The following is a 17,629-nucleotide window of genomic DNA, read 5'->3' as shown; positions in this document are numbered from 1 at the left end:
AAGCCTCTGGGAGATATATAGTGGAGTATATATAGCAAGCAATTCTTCCATTGAACTGTTCATCACCACAACCTCTTTCATCTCTCGCACACAAACAATGACTTTGGCTCCCACCCACTGCGCTTGTCTCTGCTTCATCCTCTCGCTTTTACTGGCAGTATCCCAGAGTAGCGCCTACGCATTCAGCAAAAGAGATGAACTAAAAGACCTTGTGATAATAGACTTTCAGATCCATCGAGGTGACAATCTCATTGATTCTTCGCCAGATAATCAGCCTAAATTTGTCAAAAGAGACGACTATCACAAAGCTGTTCTAACAAACGAATACACCTTCTATTTGGCCAATTTGACCATTGGTAGTGACGATCAAAATGTCAGCGTAATAATAGACACTGGTTCCTCTGATCTATGGGTAACTCGTTCAACCAACCCTTATTGTATCAATTCAAACGCTAAAAGAGACTTTGTTGACTTTATTGATTTTGACATTTCAAATAAGATAATTGAAAATCAAAACAGCACCAGATGGATTGAATCCTTCAAGTCCCACAAATTCGTCAAAAGAGACCCCAATCCTGCTCCAGATCCTGCTCCAAATCCTGAGCCTAATCCTGCTGTTACTGAAATTACTTACCATGGAAATGTCTACACCATCGACGTTCCTGATGGTGCAACAATTATACATATATCAACTCTTGATCCTGCAAACCCTTCTCAAGGCACCCTTGCATCTCAAATAGAAACTAGAACAAGAAATATTCCAACTCAAACAGGATCAAACCAATACATCCAAGCTACAATCGATTGCGAAGAATATGGGGTTTTTGACGAGGACTCCTCACAAACATTTCGCAACAATAACACTGAATTTTTTATTCAATATGGTGATTACACATATGCTCTCGGTACTTGGGGTTATGACGATGTTCACTTCTCTGGTGTTACTGTTACAAACCTCAGCTTTGCTGTAGCTGATCAATCAAACTCTTCCTTTGGTGTCTTTGGTGTTGGTCTACAGGGCCTACAATCTTCTTTAACTCCCTATTCAAACTTCCCAATGAAATTGGTCGAGCAAGGTTTTATCCTTAAAAACGTTTACTCCTTATATCTTGATAACTCTGAGGCTGATTCTGGCTCTCTTTTATTTGGCGCAGTCGACCATGCCAAATATTCTGGCTCTTTACAAACTATTCCTCTTGTCAACTCCATTCCAAGTCTTAGTCGAATTGTTCGTTTCGATGTCACTTTATCTGAGATATCCATAAACTCCTCCTCAAATAATTTTGACTCAATGACTATAACAACCTCTACAAGAGCTGCCCTATTGGATTGTGGTACTACTTTAACATATGTTCCATCAACTGTCTTTCGAAGAATTGGTCAAGCCCTAGGTGGAACATACTCTTCTCAAATCGGTGGTTACATTGTTGAATGTTCAATTGGTAATGAAGACGTTTACATTGATTACAATTTCCAAGGTGTAATCATTCAGGTCGCTTTACATGATGTCTTAATTCCTGTGACCTCAGGCAGAAACTCCTATTGTGCTATAGCTATCTTTGACAGTGGTAATGATAGAGTAATCTTAGGTAACAGTTTCTTAAGAAGTGCCTATGTTGTCTTCAATTTAGACGATAATCAAATCTCAATAGCTCAAGCTATTCACAATGCTAACGATTCAGATATTGAGGTAGTTACTTCAACAATTCCAAGTGCTGTAACCGCTGCATCCTACTCAAGTTCATATACTGCTGTTGGCTCAGATTCAATCACTTCGCTTTCGCCAAATAATCAACAAAGCGGTTCTTCCTCCTTTTCTTCCTCTTCAAATGAATCAAGCGATAGTGGCGCTTCTCATTTTGAAGTTTTCGCCTTGCCTGTATTTTTATCTATTTTTTTGGGAATACTATTCATATAATCACTTCATAACTCCATTTCATTTCATTTAATTTGTTTTGATATTTGCAAAGGTATTTTACGGAATCATGGGTTTTTATTTTTATTTTATTTTACTCAATTTTTTTATTTTTTTTGTTTTTTTCTTGGTTTTCTGTGCTTTTTTGTTTTTTGTCTTTTCTATTTTTTTGTCTTTTTTTTTTGTTGATGATTAAACTTTCAAACCTAAAATTAAATGCTCCATCTAAACTTTGTTGCATTGGAAAAGAGGCTGTACCATTCAAAGTAAATATATTCTATCATTTTATCAATTTTTTTAGTCAATTTATGTGTCGTTTTTTTTTCCTTCAATTCTATTAACTATAAAATATATTTTAGTTTTGATACTTTTACCTATCACTTGTAACTGCTTTTTGAATAAATACACCATTCTAAAAAAAGATCATATTGAATAAATAACTAAAAATACCATCATTCATCAACCGAAAAGAAATGAAAAGAAATGAAAAATATACAAAAAAAAAAATGCAAAGAAAAAAAGTAAAGACTAAAAGCAAGAAAAAATATTACAGCTTTTAAATGGTATCATAAGCTTATAAAAAAATAAAGCAAAAAAAAACATGCAATTGTAATATAAAGCAATTATAGAATTCAAAATCACTTAGCTTTGTTCATTCAAATTATTCCACTGATTAGGTCTATTTTACATTAAAATCATAGTTTATTATTCTGAAGATTATCATTTTTATCGTTTTTATCATTCTTATCGAAATTCCTATTAAACTTGGAGTTATTAAAGTACGTTAGACTTTTATTGTTCTTGATATTCCGGTTATTATTATCATTATTTTTGCTATTGCTATTGCTATTGTTATTGTTATTGTTATTGTTATTGTTATTGTTATTGTTATTGTTATTGTTATTGTTATTGTTATTGTTATTGTTATTGTTATTGTTATTGTTGTTTTTGTTATTATTTTTGTTATTGCTATTCCTATAATTATTGTTTTTATTATAAAAGTTATTTCTATTATAGTCAAAATTCCCATTTTTTTGCCTTTTTGCTTGATTGAATGGGTTTGAAATAGGTGATTTTCTTTTTGGCATAAACAAAGTCGAGTATTTGCTTTTAGATAAATCAATATTTGGCTGGAAAGGCACAGAAAATTTATTTAATGGACCAAATGGAAGGTTTCCTACAGCTACGTCCTTGAACTGCGAAACATTATTTGAGGGCTGATAATTTATACAATATGCGTTTAAAAATGATTTTGAGTAGATATCTTTGGGTAGTTTGTTTTCTTCACTAGGAAACTCCTCATAATGATCTCCAAAAAACACTGGAAAGTTACCAAACGAAACTTTTTTTGGATTTGTTTCTCCCGGCGAGTTTTTCTTAGTTTTAAGTGCTGACTTAATCTTGCGCATATCAAAAATAGGGCCATTTTTAGTTGTTTTAGTTGGAAATTTGTTAATTTCGTCAAGGATTCTTTTATCGTTTGATTCCAAATTTTGTTTTTCCGTAATTTTACCTATATCTTGATTTATCATTGAATTTTGATTGATGGAATTCGGTTTTATTCTTTTTCTATATTGTTGTAGAGATATTTGTGATGAACTTTTTCTAGTTTTACTCTCTAATATTGATTGGTTATTATTTTTATTTATTGATTCTAAATTTTCTTTTTCTTTCTCTTTGCCGTTATGCTTTTCTTGCTTTTGTTCCTTCTGAGACAATTTTTCATTTAAATTATCTGCCATATTTTTAAAATGTTCAGATGACATAATTTCTTGCTTTTTGTTATCTAATATATCTGTTTTCTTCATTTGAATATTTAAATCTTTATATGCTAAAATTTCATCATTGAGATTATCCTTCTTGCTTTCAACTATATCATGAGGTTCATCTTCATCTTGTAGTTCATCCATGTTGTCTAGTTTGTTATAATTTTCCAGCATATCTATATCATCAATATCACCTTGGATTTTTTCGGCCAGATTCTCAAACTCTTGAGATAAATGTAATTCTTCTTGAATATCTTCAGAAAGTCTATCATCTAATTCAAAATTTGAAATTCTCCTTAAAGTAATTGCTTCATCCATATGCTCTTTTTTTCTTAATGTATCAAATTCCCTTTTGTGTTCTGGAGACATTTGCATTTTTTTAAATAAATCTTCTTCGTCATGGTTTTTATTTTTGTTTTCAATTTTGATTTTATTTTGATTTTGATTTTGATTTTGATTTTGATTTCTATCTCTGTTTTCATTTGTATCTTTATTTTCGATTTCATTTTCATTAGTTTGATTTCTCTCGCTATATTCGGTTTCAACATTATTTAACCTTGAACTGTTTTCAACTTGGTTAATATAGTCCAGCTTTTTGTTTTCAGAGCTATCTTTTTTGGAGTCATTTTTAGTTGGAGTTGAAGTTGGAATGCTAGCAGTCTCATTGATGGGTAAAATTGGATCAACATGTGTTTGTGAAATCATCTTGATGGGCAACAAGCTTTGTTGTTGCTGTTCATTTACTTTATTATTTTCAGGGTTTTGACCATTATCTTTACTCACTTCAACATTATTTTCAATAGGCTCAGTTTTTTTTCGATCAATTATTTTTTTATTATGTATTATTTCTTTCTCAACTTTTTCATTAAAGGGTTGGTCAATTTCAATCTGTTGAGTCTGCTGAGTCTGTTGATTTTGTGGTTCCACTTGGACATTTTTGGATTCTAATTCTAGTTTTTGCGTTACTAAATTTTCTTCTTGAATTTTAGTACCCTCAGAATATAGATCGGGACTGTTTGCATTTGAGTCATCGATAAGATTATCATCTTTCAAAGTGATATTGGATTGAAAGTCAAGATCTTTTATATTTTTTTCCAAATTTTTGGTCTTTGTATCTTTTTGGTCAGTCTTAAAATCATTTTGAGTCGATTCATTTTCTTCTCTGTCTTCTGTATTACTTTTGAGTTTTTTTTTTTTTTCTTGGTTAGTTTTGTTATTCTGATTATCTTTATCTTTGCTTTTTGTTTTCTGATTATTATCTTTACTTTTTGTATTCTGATTATTATTATCCAATTTATTATTCTGATCATTAAAATTTTGAGTCTCGTTATTCTGATTATTATCATCTTCACTATCTTTATCACCATCTTTATTACCTGTATTGTTTAGACTTTTATTCTCAGATTCAATTTCCATTTGAGCAACTGTTTGTTTGTTATTTAGAATCATGTCACTGATGGAATCATTGGGAGGATTAAGAAAAATCGATAATCTTTCGACTAAAGAGATATCATAATTTTGATTGCAATTGAATAGGAAATTGTTTTTGTTGTAGATCTGACATCTTTTAATATGTAAACCATTTATTGAAGCGCAATATTTTAAATTATCTTTATAACTATCACTGTCACTGATGTTGAATAGATCACTATTATCAATTTTCTTGTCGATGTTGTCTGCCAAAACATTAGAAATTTGATTTTGAACAATTGCTTGCTCATTTTCATCTGGCGGATTTGGGACCATAGTTACCAAGTCTACATCTGAACTCAACATTGTCAGTAGTTCATCAGAATCATTAGATTCGTTAGTGTTGCTCTCATGTTTATATCTGTCGAGATCCACATCTTGGTATGACACCAATTCTTTGTTTTTAGGGAGTTCATGGGCAGAAATGTCTATTACTTCGTCGTCGCTCGAATGGTTGTCTTCATCTTCACTGCTGTCATCAACCACAATCACTTCGCCTTCAAAACTGGGGTCGTAGTAGGTGCTGATCTGCGATATGCCTTGATCCATCGCAAGCGTAGCCATATCTACAACAGCTCTGAATCCAATTTCTGCTGATTGATATCAAACATCAAAAAAAGCTCTGTTCAAGTATTTTTGAACCAGGAAAAAGGGACAAGGTTGAAACATAACAGGTCCTGTCCCAACTCTGCAACCCCCAATTGCAACCCCCAATTGCAACATCCCTTTGCAGACTCACACAGACCCCAATTTTGGACCCCTCAAAGCCTATTCCGGATTTTGGCTTTGACCTGGTTTAGGCCCTGAATTGGAGTGAGTAGGTAAAATCTTTCTGGAGCCAACTCTGATAATATTCTGTTAATGATAACGAGCTAGGGCAGCTGTGTTGAGTGAATTGGGAAATGCCAGTGAATCATCGTTTACCTCTTATCTGCTGGGGCTAATAACATATTTGCAATGGGTTAAATAGGAAGATTTTATCGTTTCTTCTCTTGGTTTACACCAGAAACAGGTTTGGCACAGATCAGATAACTTCGCAACTAAGGTGATCACAACTATGATGCAAATTACAAGATTGCCCAAAGAAATCATTGAACACATCTTTGAAAACTTGAGCACTAAAGATTTGGTGAGTTGCTCAATTGCCAACAAGCTTTTCAGCCTCTATTCTTTGTCAAGATTATATCGAAATATCTTGGTGGTCACCAACTCAGCTTATATTATTGATCAAAATGGCACAGATGCCTCTGAATGGACCTTTTTGAGGTACAGGAACTTGGTTAAATTTATTGCTGTGGTTTTAGACCCCAATAGTATCACACATCGGATTTTACCATTAAAAGATGCAATTTCCAATATCAAAATCATGTACGATAACAATCAGTTCAATATCTTGATAAATGGATCCTTGAATATTAGTGAAAAAAACTACAGCAACGTCAGTGGTTATTATAACAGTGTTATCAACGACCCAAATTATGGCAGCATTGTCAGTGATTCTGACAGTGATGACAACAATGATGGTAGTGATGATAACAATGATGAAATTGATAATACATTGTACGGTGATAATAATAATGATGAATTTTTTAATGACGCTATTCAAAATGAAGAGATAACTCTAAGTGATAATAATCTTAAGGAAAGTTCAAACTTTTTTTCATACCATGATTTAAATGATCTCTTGTATTCATTTTCTTTAAATAACTCCTCAGTATCACAGCCTGATTCAATGATCTCTCACAATAAAAACTATGACATCAATTTTCTAAATTTACTATCAAATCTAAACAATCTACATTCAATCAATATCGTTCAACCAACCCATGTTTCTCATCATTATAGTGTTTATAATCATAATTACAATATTCTATCATTTTATAACAATATATCAAAATCAATCAATTTGAATTCAAAAACAATTTTAAATTACTGGAGATTTAATTTTTCACTTTTTAGTAATTTCAATTCAATCATAAGTTTCCAGAATTTGAAAAAACTAGACTTGTTGTTAGATGATATAATATCCATCAATACTAATACGCGCATCAATTTTGACAACTTTGACGATAACAATAACTATAATAAATACGATAGTATGATTATAAATATAAATACATTGAAATTATTTTCACATATTGAAACATTAAACATTAGATCAACTAATATCAATTCATTCTTTGATTTTCTTAAAAAACTATACCTTTTTGAAAACGACACTGGTTTACCTATTTTTGCAAACTTATCATCTCTTAGTTTTAGTTTAATCATACAGAAATTGTATTTTAATTGTTCTGATCCAAATGGTATGAATGAAAATCCAAATGGAAACGACTTTTTAAAATATTTTAATAAAGCCTTTAATATCAATCAATTAGTACAATTGGAAATGAATTTGGGCTGTAACTGTCCTAATAATCAGTATTGTAATAAATGTATAACTACATTTTTAAATGATTTATTCCCCAAGAAATGCGAGAAATTAAAAAAGTTATCAATAACCAGAATATTCCTTTCTAGATCTATTGTCCAAGATAATAATGACTTTAATATTAACAATAACAACAATGAACTAAATAATAACGTAAACGTTAATCCAGACACGAATCAAACTGAAAATAATAGCAACGATAATGATAGTGACAATAATAATCACAATAATAACTATTTTGAGTTTTTAAATAATATCAATAAAATTTTGGGATATTTTCAAAATTTAAGTTATCTCTATTTGGATCTATTTAATAATGAATTTATTAAAAAATTTAAAAATGATTTTATAAATAAACTAACGGATTATTTAAACAAGTTGAAATTTAACAATGGTGATGATGATGAATTACCTTGGGATTATGAATATAAACAAGTTTTAATGAAGATTTATAATATTAAAACATTTAAATTTAATAAAGAAGGAAAAAGTGAAACCAATTATGAAGAATATGTTAATGATTTTTTTATAAAGGGTTATAACAAATTATCATACACTTTTTTTTCAAAATTAAGAAAAAATTGTTCACAGTTGAAAACATTAATAATACCAAATTTATTTAATAATTTTTTAATTAATATGATCAATTATAATAATTTCAATGAATTTTATGAAAATAAAGGGTATGATCCATTATTAAAATTTTTAGATAATTGCAATTGCGAGAAATGCAAATATATCAAGAAAAAATTAAAAATTTTAACCATCTACTATAATGAATTTGGTGGAGGGTATACAAATTATAAGAACTATAAGAATTATAAAGAATTGATTAATTATTTGATTAACGATATCATAGATAATTATTCATTAATTAGTTTTAAGAATATTGACGAAATAAATGAAGAAATTAATAATGAAAATTATTTTAATAGAGAAAATGAAATCAGCTTTAAATTATCTAGTAATAATAGTAATTTAAACTTCATTAAGGACAATTGTTTAAACTTGTATAATTATAAATTTAATTATCGATCAGAGAATATTAAAGAGCACATTTACTCATATCAGTTTTTAAATCAGGATAATTTGATTCGGAATGAAATCAAAAAGATTAACGGAGGAAACAGTTTTAATGAATTTAATGAAAACATAATTAAAGAAAGAAATAAAAATGAGGATTTTTTAATAATTAAAGGGAATGAGTTTAAATGTTTCATTGAATTGATTAATCATTGTTTTGAACCGATTTTGAGGTTTATTTTTAATTTTTCTAGTTTAAAACAGATATATTTTAATGGGTTTTTGTTTGAGTTGAGAAATAATGAAATTGTATCGAATTATTCTAAGTTTTTTTAAATGTTCCAAGATACTTTTATAGATTTATAGGGTTTATTTTTTTTATTTCTTTAGGTTATGCTATATTTGCTTTTATATTTTATATGTTAGTTTCTAATTTTTAGTTGTTTTAATTTCAAGAGTTTTGCAGTTGAATGAAGCCTTGTAGAAATAATAAGCATTTTGCACCAATGACCCAATACGGAAAGTCTTTCTTATTCGTATTGCATTTTCAACTGACCTATTTTTCATGCGTGTGTGCGCACTATTCCATGCACTCCTGAACTTAGTTTGAACGTTCTAAAGATCATGCTAAAATTGCGCAGAAATCGTGCAGGAATACAAGACTTTAAGACCCTTTTAAGCGGGCATTAAAACTAAAAACTCTATTGTTTCTGTTTTTTCTTTTACCAAAAAAACCAATCCTCACCAAAAGGAGTTTGCGTGAAAGTCGTTAGTTTTAAGGGATTAGATCAGGTATTGGAGAGTGACATGTTACCAAAATTGTTTAGATATTAACACTTGTGCTATTAGCTGTTGGCTGAAGAAGAAAGCAGAAACACCAGACACAATCAGCAAGAGGCAGTATTTCTGCTTCAGACATTGTAAGTAGCTGGAGATGAGAATCTCCAGCATTCGATTTGAAGGAACCTTCATTTTCTCTCGAAGAACAAGGCTTTTCAAAGCAAAAAGCTTAGTATCCTCAAGCAGTAACAGAATAAAAAACAAAAAGAAAAATTGCAGTTGTGAAAAGCCAGAAATAGGGATTTTTCCATTTTTTGGTGAATAAAGTGGACTTTGCATAAGGTAGAGACATTAGAAGGATGTAACATCTTCCCAACGCTATCCCTGTTGTTTCTGCTGCTTCTGCTTCTTCTTCCTCTTCTACTTTCCCTTCTTCTCTCTCTGCTCTGAAACTGCCCAGGCCAGCACAACGTGGCGTGGATCAACAAAACGTGGGCCAAAGAGAAGTTTGGGTTGCCCGGCCCGCCAAAATGGCGTGTCGTGTGCGGTAACCTCACGGCCGGGTGATGGTGTCTCAACAGAGGTTTTCTTACAGAAATTGTTGCTAACATTGGGATGGCTTTGCTAGGAGGACAATGTGGGTATAAAAACCATCTCATATCTCGTCGTTTTTTTGCTTTGATATTCTATCTTGAGTGTATGTGCAATTTGCTTTTCTTGGTTATACCTCTATTTTCCTCAGCTTCTTTTTTATCTGTTCTCACTTTCCCTCTTCAAAATGCTACTTTTGAATTATCTTAAATTGTTAGATTTCGATTACTCCAAAAGGCTCGCTGATCTAACCTTAAAGGAAAAGAGAATATCCAAAAGGATCACCAAGATCTCTAGAAATTTAGAGCCAAATTTGCTAGCAATATTTCTAATAAATCTCTTTGCAATCATATTTATTCAACTCATTTTATTCTACAATATTGGAAACTCAAATAAATTCAATAATCAAATTATCTCTTACCAGGAATTTTTAGAATCTTCTGTTGACAATGAGATCATCGATTATGAAGACAATTATAATGACAATCATAACTATAACCACGATGAAAGTTATGAAATCAATTATGAGACTAGCATTGATTTAACTTTTAATAAAAATTTAGAAATTTATGAAAATTTGAAATCAATAATTTTCAAAATCAATGAAATTATTAAATTAAATGATATTATCTTTAAATCCATTAATATCTTTCTAAAATTTATTAAATTTTATTTTTTCTTAATTTTTTTAGTTAAATTTTCAGTTATAATAAAAGAATTGAATACAAATGACAATGATAATTGTGAAACTAATGATGATGAAAAATTTCTTGATCCAACCCCTGATTTCGAAAGTTCCAACAATTCTAACACTAATAACAGTCTTCATGGGAAAAGCTTGATATTAAAACTATTCATACGATTTTTAAAAACTTTAATAATAATTGAGTTATTAATATTATTCAACAATATCTTTGAATATTATCATTACAATTCAACTGGTTTGATCTATTTCATAGATAACTCAAATCCTATAAATCCTATAAATTCAAATGATATAAATAACACTGATGATAATAGTCTCAACGATAGCTTATTTCAAAATAAATTCATTAAACTTAAATTCACTAATAATTTCAATTACGATACAAGTTTAGGTGGTATTATTAACATCAACGATATTAGTGATATAAATAGAGATATAATATCTGAAATAATATGTTCAATCGATGAGTCAAGTGCAGATTTAGAATTTTATTCTTTATTATTAAATCTTCAACTAATATTAATCAATTTTTTTGATACCTTTTACTTCAATTTAAAAAAATTCACTAATTTCACCAATTTATTTGCTTATTCTAAAAATACTTTTTCAAAATTTAAGCTATCAAATTTAATTAATCTCTCCTTCAGTATTACCACTTCTAGTAATAACAATGTTCATTATACAAAAATCTCCAAATTCGAACTCTTTTTCAATATCCTATATAAATATTTTGACTTTTTTGATGTATTTATTATTATGTTTTTAACGATTTCCTTTTTCTTAAACGTATTAATCAACTAAATAAGCTAGCTGATTCATTGTTCTTTATTCCCTTTTTTTTTACGTTCTTTGTTAAAGTTATTTTGATTGGTTTTATACTTAAAATCAAAAATTCCTGTTTTATTGTTTGTTTAATATTGATCTTTGTTTTAAAGTTTTTTGTTTTATTTTTATTATCTATTTGCTTTTTATTATAAATTATAAAAAATCTAATTTATAATTCATAGCTATTTTTTTGCCACCATCCTAGAAATAAATATTAATAAATAATAAAATAATAATTTTAATATTGTAGTTTTTCTTTTTCTTTTTCTTTTGCTATTTTCAAAATAAAGAGTAATTGGAAATTTAAAAAAGAATATTTATTATGAAAGAATTGCTATTTAAATTCTGTGAGAAGAGAAAAAAATATATATAATCATATTATCAAAAGATATTAAATTGATCTAAGTTGTTATCATTAATAGACATAATTTCTATATTTGAAATTAATATCACTGATTAAAATACATAAGGAATAAAGCGATAAGGAATTTCTTTACAATAAAGCTTCCAATCTTTTTTGTATTTCTTGGCACATTTTCTTTCATCTCTAATCGTTCTGTGGATTAAAACAACAAAATAAAATATTGGAAAAAAATAAATAAAAATCGATGAAAACCCACAAATTAAACTCCAGGATAAAGATTGAATCCAGTCTGCCGTGTAATGGATTTTTCTGGCATATTTAACCCAACCATCTGTTAATAATGTTGAACCATTTTCACATTTAATATATTTGGGGTTTTCAAGAACTTGATAAGGTAAAAATGGGAATGTTTTTCTGATCACTAAATCCCCAGCAATTTGTTTTCTAAAAGTATTCTTTTGACCATTTGCCGTGTCGAAAAAGTAGTAAGATGTTACCAAAAGTAGGAAACAGAAAACATTGTAATAATTTGACCAGTTATATTCTTTGGGGTCATGATAAGTCAAGAACAATGTAGTTTGGCAATAGGTGAATGGAACACCAGCAATATTCCAAAATATTAACATGAATCCAAATTTTTCATATGCCATATCCCAAGTTGGAACAATTAATTCTTCACCTTTAGAACAAGCATTTGCATAAAGAAAATGTGCAAATAATAGAACAAGAATTTGAATAGAAACATAACCATATTCGTTATATTGTTTAAAACATGCTCCCAATGTCAAGAAAAATAAAATGAACCATGGTAATCTTACTTCAAAAAACATTTTCAAGTCTAAAATACCGATTCTTGGGTTTAATGGTGCACCCATAAAGAAATCATAAAGATGGTTACCTGTCATTCTATGATAGTCACCAGAATAGAAAATTGTGAATAAATACAAACTAATTGAGAAAACAAAACCTGAAATAATAGCTGCAGTCATCAATTTTCCAAAGAGTTCAATAATTGTATACAATTTAAACAACCCAGTGAAATGTAAAACCAAAGCAATGACAATTGAAAGATAAAACGAAAAGACTGCATTGCAGAAATAATCCAATTGTTTATTGTTTAAATGCTTCAATGGTTGACCTTTGGTCCAAAAACCTGGCAAAGTATAATAAAATACTGCCTGTGTGAATATAAATGTTAAGAATATTCTCCAGGTTCTAAAATCTGGAACAGCGTTGGGAATAAAAAAATCAAAATATAAATGTTTGAGAAATTGGGGAAAGGTTTCGTCTTTAGCTGGCCATGCTGGCGCACCTTTATAAAACTCAGCAGAGATCCACATATACCACATTAATAATGGAAAACCAATACACATTCCAATCACACCAGCGGGACCACCAAACTCATAATCAACATCTTTCTTAGCTAAATACCTAGATTGAAGAGGTGGTTGTAAAGTGTTTTGAGCTTGTGGAGCTAGACTTTGTTGTACTTGATGTGCATCAGTCAGATAGCTTATGAGTGGAGTATTTTCAGAACTTTGAGCCATTATCAGTGCTTATATCAAAAGGCGATTAAGAGCAAACGAGAAGCCACACCAATGATAGAACGTAGAAATCGAAAAATATGTTGATATCTTCAGCTTTTATTCAGTGATGTTTGGAATCAACAGAAAAATGCTGGCCACGAGGGAACGAGGCTCGAAACGAGCGCTACGAGCGCAAAAACATGCTTTATCAGGCAGTATGTTTATCGTTCAGTCTTGCCTAAATGGTAGGGGCCCTCTCGTGTTTTCTTTTGGAAACCTTGTTTCTGTGTACAATTTTGTGTACAATTTTGTGTACAACTAGCAAATTTTTAACTTCTCTATGGCAAAAAAAAACTAAAAAAACACAAAAAAAATAGTTCCCCCAGAATTAACATCCTTAAAATTAGTAAAAAAAAAAGATAAAAATTTTCTCATTAAATATCGTGAAAATCCTGTTGATTCATTAGTCCTGCTAACTTTATTATCTGTTTGGCACCTTTGGGGTTTGAGATTGTCAATCTAGACAATATATCTAATTCCTTATTTTCCAGTTCTTTAGATCCAGATTCTCTGTTGAAATCTGCAAGTTGATCATTCTGCTCAGCATCTACATTCAAACTCATTTCTTCGGCATCATCATCCATTTCAATATCAGAGTCATTTTCGTTATCTTCGTCATATTCGTCTGTATTCTTTTCGTTGTCTCCATTTAATTTTTGTGTTTCAAAGTAATTGTTGTCTATATTTGTATCTTGAAGTTCTTTGTCATTATTTTTCTCGCCTTCTTCATCTTGATTTTGAATTATAGATTCTTTTTTCTTCTCTTTTTCCTTTTCCTTTTCCTTCTCTTCTTTAGATATCGCAGCTCTTTCAATTATTTTATTAATTCTGACTTGGGATATCGCTTCACCATGCACTAAACAATTTAACTTATATCTCATAATATTTCTAACTAACAATAAAACATTTTCATTGTACCAGCCAAATGCAAGGTTGACATTGTTATTTAATTTTTCTTTTTTAAAAATTTTAACAAGCAAAGGATCTTTAATATTTTCAATTTGAAATAATAGAGAAATTGGCATTTCATCACCATAAAATTCATAATTTCTTGGGACCTCAGAAAATTGTTCAATTTTTCTTTGTTCTTTATCTATTGCTGGTTCATATTCATGGAAACCCAAGACTCTAAATGATTCTGTTTGGTACTTGGCATATTTGCTAGATGATTTGGGATTAACACCAAACTTGACGAATGATTGTCTCCAAGGCCCCTTACGAACAGCAAATGAAACATACGGCAATCCGTATTTTAACAATGGCTTTAATTTTCTTGGTAATATGACCAATAGATGTTTTCTTAACCAAATAGGTTTCTGTTCAAATTTTTCTTTTAAAAAATAAATACAAAGCAATAGATCTCTATCAAAGCTTGCATCTGAATTTAAAATTAGAGGATGGCTAGGCTTTTCAGCTTGATCATTGACTTTATCTGTATTTTCTATTTTATCTTGAATGTTTAATATTTCAATCATTTCAACATCTCCTTCATTTTCCTTATTTTTTTCGTTTTCGTTATCGTTTTGATTTACAATATCAATATTAATTTCTATTTCATCCTTGTTAGTAATTGCGTGTGTTTTTGGTGATACATTGATTGCATTGTTATCTTTTGGAGTTAAAATATTGTTATCATTTTGACTTAAAGAATTGTTATTATCGATAATATTTTTATCGCTGAAAAGATTTTGTTTTTCATTGAGAGGTTTATCATTTGTATTTCCAGCTTTATCATCGATTGTATTGTCAAGTTTATCATCATTTGTATTTTTAGTATTTGTTTGGTTTTGATTATTCTTGTTATCTTTTTTAGTTAAAATTGGATCGATTTTTTCAGAAATTGTAAAATTGATATCAATTTCGTCTTTTACAAGAAAACCAACTGCTTTTTTGATTTTTTCGAAATTTTCTATTAAATTTTGCGGAGGAAAGTCTGGGATTTCAGTTTTCCAATCAACAAAGATAGTGTGTAGCCTTGGTGCATGATTTAAATTGATTAATTTTATTTTGCCCGACTCTTCTTTAATTATATGAGCAGATGGGTTTTTTCTATAGTTGTAATTAAATGAGAGTGGTATAGTGGAAAACCTTGGAAGTGATGGTAAATCTAAATTGAGATTAGTGATTTGTTGTTTTGTAACTGGATTTGAAAGGATCTCTTCATTTGAGTACAATTGAAAATTATTGGGAAGCCATGGTCTCTTGTCAGTGTCAAGTTTCAATTGTTTAATTTTGGTGAAATTTCCATTAAATAAAGATTCCTGGATGACTTTTGAGTATTGGGAATCTCTATTGATGTACTGAAAATCTGCCAATTCTCTGAATCTGTAGATTTTATTGACTATCGCAATTGGCATTGCTTTATATTTTCTTTGAACTTCACAGATTTCGGTTGATTTGGCATATTGATGAGCATTATCACTGTTGTTGTGATTGTTCTCTTGGGGAGTTTTTTCAGAATTTTCATTTGCGATTTCGTTTGAGATGTTGTCGTTGGTGTTATTTTCGCTTCCATCCCCATTTTGGTTGTCCTGTTGAATTTTGATGAGATTTCTTTCAATTATGGTCTCAAGAGTGTCAATTGGGTCAAGGCTCAGTTTATTCGTAATGTTTTTGTCGTTAGTTGGATGTTTAACGAGTCTTTTGATTTTGCATGTGTTGGCTTTGATTGCCAACTGGATATTGCCATTGTACTTTTGCAATTCGCCCTTGGGCAAGGAAATCTTCAAGAGGATGTTCTCTCGATGGACGTTTTGCGACTGGATGGGATGGTGATAAGGGTCGTTCTTCCTTAGTCTCAATTCTAGAAAGTCGTCATTTATCAAGGCTCGTTTGATCTTGCCAGGCCCTCCCACCATGGAAATGGCTCTGTCCACATCTCTGACGTTCAAGGGAAACTCGATGGAGGCCAAGTGAGGAAGATTCAAGGAAAGATGTTTCGCTAGGTCTCTCTTGCTCAGCATCAAAGTGTCAGCCATGGCAACTGTTTCAATATCTCTTCTTCCTCCATTTTCTTTGAGTTCCAGCCAATTTTTGCAAGTGGACCACCACCCGGAACTCTGTTAGAACGTGACCTTCCCGGAATGAAAATTTGATTGGGACTGTTTTGGAGGTTTTGTGGTGGAGTTTTTGAAGTTTTTGGTGTTTTTGGTGTTTTTGGAGACGAAGCAAAGATTGAACAGGATAATGATATTTGTGCCAGCAGAAAGAGCAGTCGCAAGAGCTGGAGGCGCAGGTTGCAGTGCTGTCTTGCCCATAACGTTCAAGAGAACGCTTATCAAGAAAGAGTTCCAGTTTTTCAAGAGCACAGACGTTGATATCAAGCCTCGACTCCCCAGGAAGATTGGCTTGGGGAAGGCAAGACCCTCAATTTACTACAAGTTCAGATGCCAGGTCCAGTTGAGTGATGGGTCTGTCATTTTCAGAAAGTCTCAATTCCCAAAAGTCAACTTGAAAATCATCAACGATCAAAGAAACAACGGGCTCTGGAATCCAAGCAAAGGTGCTTTAGGTCAGGTTGACCAAAGTGGTTTGGACAGATTGGAGAAATTCAATAAGAGATTTGGTCTATTTACTCCTTCAAAGAAAGAGAGTGTTTCCGATGTGAAAAAGGCCAGTGCCAAAGAAGTCAAATCTGAAATGGGTTTAGAGGAAACGAAGAAGAACGATAGACAAGAAGCAAAGAAACCGGAAGCAAAGAAACCAGAAACAAAGAAACAAACACCAGACCAATCAGTCAAATCTCAAACCAAAAAAGAGCCTGAGGTTGAGTCTCAAAGCTCGGAATTTTCAGAAGACGATTATCTTAGTCTTTTGGGTGAGAACGCTCAGGAGGTTCAATCTGGTGGTAAACTACAGACTAAAAAGAAAGGAAAGTCCAAGAAATAAATCTAGTTTGGGCTTTATTGAATTGCCTGGGCCATATTGTTTTGCTGAAAAAAATAAAATGTCATGTATATATAGACTTAATTTGAATTTAATGTGTGTTCATTCTACATTTCTATGTTTTTGCCTGTGCTGAGGCTTTTTTTTCTTATTTATGACCCCATTCAAGCTAATCGCATTGTGTTTTGTCTGCCAACTTTTCACACTAGCTAAAATGAATCTACAATAGCAAACAATCCAGTTCTGCTGTTCCTGTTACTCAAAGCTGTGTTTTGCTACTCATCTTC

At 30.8% G+C, this 17,629-nt stretch overlaps 8 protein-coding genes across 8 annotated transcripts; 4 read left to right on the top strand and 4 right to left on the bottom strand.

The window, feature by feature from the left end:
- The first annotated feature begins 72 nt into the window (after positions 1 to 72).
- ASCRUDRAFT_74054 (acid protease) lies at positions 73 to 2,030 on the top strand. The gene has a single exon (XM_020192535.1). It carries the CDS (start codon positions 98 to 100, stop codon positions 1,916 to 1,918), a length of 1,821 nt encoding a protein of 606 aa, XP_020050737.1. The 5' UTR covers positions 73 to 97; the 3' UTR covers positions 1,919 to 2,030.
- A 580-nt stretch (positions 2,031 to 2,610) lies between these two features.
- Positions 2,611 to 5,715, bottom strand: ASCRUDRAFT_68405 (uncharacterized protein; the record flags this gene model as incomplete). Its single annotated transcript, XM_020191525.1, has 1 exon — positions 2,611 to 5,715. One exon carries the CDS (start codon positions 5,713 to 5,715, stop codon positions 2,611 to 2,613), a length of 3,105 nt encoding a protein of 1,034 aa, XP_020050736.1.
- Positions 5,716 to 6,121: 406 nt separating this feature from the next.
- On the top strand, positions 6,122 to 8,941 carry ASCRUDRAFT_11735 (F-box protein; the record flags this gene model as incomplete). Its single annotated transcript, XM_020188854.1, has 1 exon — positions 6,122 to 8,941. Exon 1 carries the CDS (start codon positions 6,209 to 6,211, stop codon positions 8,939 to 8,941), a length of 2,733 nt encoding a protein of 910 aa, XP_020050735.1. The 5' UTR covers positions 6,122 to 6,208.
- A 424-nt stretch (positions 8,942 to 9,365) lies between these two features.
- On the bottom strand, positions 9,366 to 9,695 carry ASCRUDRAFT_74052 (uncharacterized protein). The gene has a single exon (XM_020192534.1). It carries the CDS (start codon positions 9,575 to 9,577, stop codon positions 9,416 to 9,418), a length of 162 nt encoding a protein of 53 aa, XP_020050734.1. The 5' UTR covers positions 9,578 to 9,695; the 3' UTR covers positions 9,366 to 9,415.
- A 380-nt stretch (positions 9,696 to 10,075) lies between these two features.
- ASCRUDRAFT_11734 (uncharacterized protein) lies at positions 10,076 to 11,483 on the top strand (the record flags this gene model as incomplete). The annotated part of the gene is made up of 1 exon (XM_020188853.1): positions 10,076 to 11,483. Exon 1 carries the CDS (start codon positions 10,164 to 10,166, stop codon positions 11,481 to 11,483), a length of 1,320 nt encoding a protein of 439 aa, XP_020050733.1. The 5' UTR covers positions 10,076 to 10,163.
- A 480-nt stretch (positions 11,484 to 11,963) lies between these two features.
- ERG4 (delta(24(24(1)))-sterol reductase) lies at positions 11,964 to 13,418 on the bottom strand (the record flags this gene model as incomplete). The annotated part of the gene is made up of 2 exons (XM_020194359.1): positions 11,964 to 13,294; positions 13,352 to 13,418. The coding sequence occupies 2 exons, from the start codon at positions 13,416 to 13,418 to the stop codon at positions 11,964 to 11,966; spliced, it is 1,398 nt and encodes a 465-aa protein (XP_020050732.1).
- A 707-nt stretch (positions 13,419 to 14,125) lies between these two features.
- ASCRUDRAFT_17932 (TFIIIC subunit 5 family protein) lies at positions 14,126 to 16,384 on the bottom strand (the record flags this gene model as incomplete). Its single annotated transcript, XM_020189511.1, has 3 exons — positions 14,126 to 14,883; positions 15,337 to 15,878; positions 16,152 to 16,384. Coding segments are annotated over 3 exons (1,533 nt in total), but the record flags the coding sequence as incomplete, so codon positions are not given.
- A 376-nt stretch (positions 16,385 to 16,760) lies between these two features.
- On the top strand, positions 16,761 to 17,333 carry MRPL36 (mitochondrial 54S ribosomal protein bL31m; the record flags this gene model as incomplete). The annotated part of the gene is made up of 2 exons (XM_020189529.1): positions 16,761 to 17,060; positions 17,157 to 17,333. Coding segments are annotated over 2 exons (477 nt in total), but the record flags the coding sequence as incomplete, so codon positions are not given.
- Between the last annotated feature and the right edge of the window lie 296 nt (positions 17,334 to 17,629).

This window comes from Ascoidea rubescens (genome assembly GCF_001661345.1).
Source record: "Ascoidea rubescens DSM 1968 unplaced genomic scaffold ASCRUscaffold_1, whole genome shotgun sequence".
NCBI classification, from domain to species: Eukaryota; Fungi; Ascomycota; class Saccharomycetes; order Ascoideales; family Ascoideaceae; genus Ascoidea; species Ascoidea rubescens.
The sequence above is the reverse complement of the archived record's forward strand: the minus strand, read 5'-3'. Positions and strand labels throughout refer to the sequence as shown.

What these genes read in the sequence shown, in the direction of transcription:
- ASCRUDRAFT_74052 (XM_020192534.1), bottom strand. Translation starts at nt 9,577, where the DNA reads ATGAAGGTTCCTTCAAATCGAATGCTGGAGATTCTCATCTCCAGCTAC.
- ASCRUDRAFT_74054 (XM_020192535.1), top strand. Translation starts at nt 98, where the DNA reads ATGACTTTGGCTCCCACCCACTGCGCTTGTCTCTGCTTCATCCTCTCG.